Consider the following 3,099-nt stretch of genomic DNA (forward strand, 5'->3'; position numbering starts at 1 on the left):
GTTTTTTTAATAACATCAGTTTCCTCAAATGATTGATCTGAAGCATGCAGGTATGATGAGAAGACAACGAGGAACTCACTGAACCGAACTTCTCCTCTGAGAGAAACTGCTTTTATTGCTGCAAGACACCAAACATGACGTCAGCGAGCAGATCTGAGAAGGCTCCAGTTATAGATGAGCTGTCGGGCTCCGGATCAGAGCCGAAGCTTTTTGTTCTGCGCTGCAGTTTGTGATGTGGGAGAAGGCTGGCAGCCGAACCGCTTCCATTCGCACATAGTTCTCCACAAACTGCACGACGTACATTATTTCTAATGAGGCTGCATAAAGACTCAGCACCGAGAGATCCAACAGCAGCACGGGTTGAAGGAAAGTGTGTAGAACCAAACAGTTGTGTGTCCTTTGTGTCCAGGTGAGTCTGAGGAGTTCATCATGAAGCTGATCAACCGGCCCATCATCGTGCTGCGCGGGGAGCACGGCTTCATCGGCTGCAGGAAGGTGACGGGGACGCTGGACTCCAACCGCTCCTCCTACGACTACTTCACCCTGGAGTTCAGAGACGGAGCGTACAGCCTGCAAGGTGGGTGCATCAGAGGCCGTCCTGCAGCCTCCATCGTTCATTCTTTAAGTGATTTAGCACGTTGAATTCAGATTATTTCACTGCCTTCCCATGATGCAGTTCAAACCCACTGAGCTGAATCTTTGGTTGCTCCGCCTCCTGATCGTCTCTCATCTCCGTCCTGCAGACTCTACTGGTAAATACTGGATGGTGGGCAACGAGCAGTCGGTGGTGAGCAGCAGCGACACGCCCGTCGACTTCCTCTTCGAGTTCTGCGACTACAACAAGCTGGCCGTCCGCCACGCCGCCGACAACAAATACCTCCGCGGCGACCACGCTGGCGTGCTGAAGGCCAACGCCGACGACCTGGAGACCGCCACGCTGTGGGAGTACTGAGGAGGAGGGGACGGCGGGGTGAGGACGCCGTCGCCCACCGCTGCCACGCCGGAAACGAAACCGCAGCAGCACCCGTACATCCACCCGTCCACCACCCCTCCCCCACCCCACCCCCTATATGATATGCTCTACTTATCTTTATATGTGGATAAACTGCACAGAGAGAACAGGAAGGGTAGAAGACGAAGGAAGGAGACGCTCCTTTCTCTCCTGCTTCCTTTTCCTTGTATCCTTCCTTCCTCCCTTCATTTTTTTTGTTTTTTCAGCTCTGCTCTGCAACGCTGACCTTTATTTGCTGCCATAGTTACGACGGGGCTGTGCACTTTTTCTTTTTTCATTTCGGCTCCGATCCGGTTCCCCGCCCGACTCGTCACTTGCTCCGTCCTCGCCTTACGATTGGGCCGCGTTCTAGAACCCCTCCTCTCAGAGTTAACCCTCCGTCTCGTCTTTCTGTCTGTGTGAGCGGCATCGATGGCGTCTGAGCTGGTCTGGTGGAACCCTTCAGTACTCTGATCTAGATCTAGATAGATTCTACTCAGCAGCTTCACGGTCGCTGCTCATAAAACATCCAACGTCTGCACTTGGTGGCTGTCGAGCTTCTGCCAGACCAGGCTGAGTGTTGATGAGCAGGTCTCGTTGCCTGTGAGTGGATCTGATGATGATGATGATGATGAAGATGTGATAGATTCAAGCCCCTCCCTCGTTTTTATGTCGTGTGTAAAAGATTCAAACGTTAAACCGGTTTTCTGTGTTCTCAGATAAAACGTGTTCGTCCACCGTCAGGAGGACACGACGAAGAAAATATCGTAAAAAATAAAAATAATAAAAAGAAAAGTGCGCAGCCACATCCTGTCTGTTTACTCACACGTCTCATCGGATGAAAACCGACTCGCGGACGCACAGTTAGATGAATTTCTTTTTCCATGTCCAAGGCACAGACATTATCATGGCTAAGTGTACAGCAGGTCGTCATAGTAACTGGAGTGAAATGATTTATAGATGCTTTGAAAGCTGCTTTCTTCGATTCCCTCATCCCAACGCACACCTCAGCCTTTACTCCGACCAAAACCCTTTGATACTGGATTCAGCCAACGTTCATCTCAAACACAACGGACCAAACTGGAACCTGGTGCTACTAACGGACTCATGGTACCGTCCCGTCAAGCATCTCGTCCTGTCGACCTCGTGACCCCCCATCTACCTAAACCTGCGTCTTCTCTGGTTTTCGTTTGGGTCTGAACCCCCGAGCGGTCCAGTGACGGCGTTTACGACTGATTTTTGTTTGTTTTGTTGGTTTTTTCTGTTCCTGTCTGTGAAATGTGGGGGAAGAGATGCGTCGAAGAGAAAACCTGAGCTCGAAATTTGTCGTTTATTTAATTTGAGATGTTCTGTAATGCAGTCATGTAGCACGTTGCAGCCCAGCGGTTCTGCCCTCGGCCTCTCTAGACAGGTTATTACAGGTCACTGGGCTCCTCCACCCGTCACCCATCATTCCTCCGATCACTGTCGCTCCATACGATTGTACCCGGCTCCTCCTCGCCAACTGTCCAACTGTTTTGGGAATTGTTTGCATGATTGTTGAGAAGTGTGAAGGGGCGGTGATCCTCTGTGGAAAGCCCACGGCGACCACGGCAGGCGTAGACGAACAGACGTGGAAGTGAAACATGTGGTAATGACTGTGCCTTACTCTGGATTTTTTTGGGCAGTAAGAAAATTAAAAAAAAAAAAAAAAAGAAAAGAAAAAAAGAATTAAGGTCCACATCATTGCTTTGTATTACTGGAACTTCCTTTTGTATTATTATTTTGTATAATTTTTGATATTGTGGATTAATCTCTCTTGTGCCATTGGTTCACCGAAATCCAACGACCAATAAAACTGGGATTTGGAACGCTACTCTGGTTGGTTTTTCTTTTTTTATTCTTTCCTACTGACTTTCACCTGGAGGGGCGGCTTTCAGGAGCTCGACTTAACTCTGAGTAACGAATAGTGGTGGAGCGTATTGGCAATGGAACAACGGAGGTTTGTTAGATTAGTTAAAGTCGTGATTTATGACTTTTCTTCATTGAAAACATCCCAGAAAGAGGTTCTACAGGGACAGGGACGGTTCTTGTGGATGGAACACATGAATCATAATACGTGATACTTA

At 48.9% G+C, this 3,099-nt stretch overlaps 1 protein-coding gene across 1 annotated transcript in view; it reads left to right on the forward strand.

Annotated features, from left to right (window-relative positions):
• LOC103372458 (fascin) overlaps window positions 1-2,846 on the forward strand; it is an 18,029-nt gene extending 15,183 nt beyond the window's left edge. The window contains exons 4-5 of the mRNA XM_008302112.1: window positions 410-577; window positions 744-2,846. Coding sequence (XP_008300334.1) covers window positions 410-577; window positions 744-952 — 377 coding nt within the window. The 3' untranslated portion in view covers window positions 953-2,846. The remainder of the gene's footprint in view (window positions 1-409; window positions 578-743) is intronic.
• The last annotated feature ends 253 nt before the right edge of the window (window positions 2,847-3,099 follow it).

Source organism: Stegastes partitus, unplaced genomic scaffold (assembly GCF_000690725.1).
Source record: "Stegastes partitus isolate 25-593 unplaced genomic scaffold, Stegastes_partitus-1.0.2 Scaffold1759, whole genome shotgun sequence".
In the NCBI taxonomy this organism is placed as follows: domain Eukaryota; kingdom Metazoa; phylum Chordata; class Actinopteri; family Pomacentridae; genus Stegastes; species Stegastes partitus.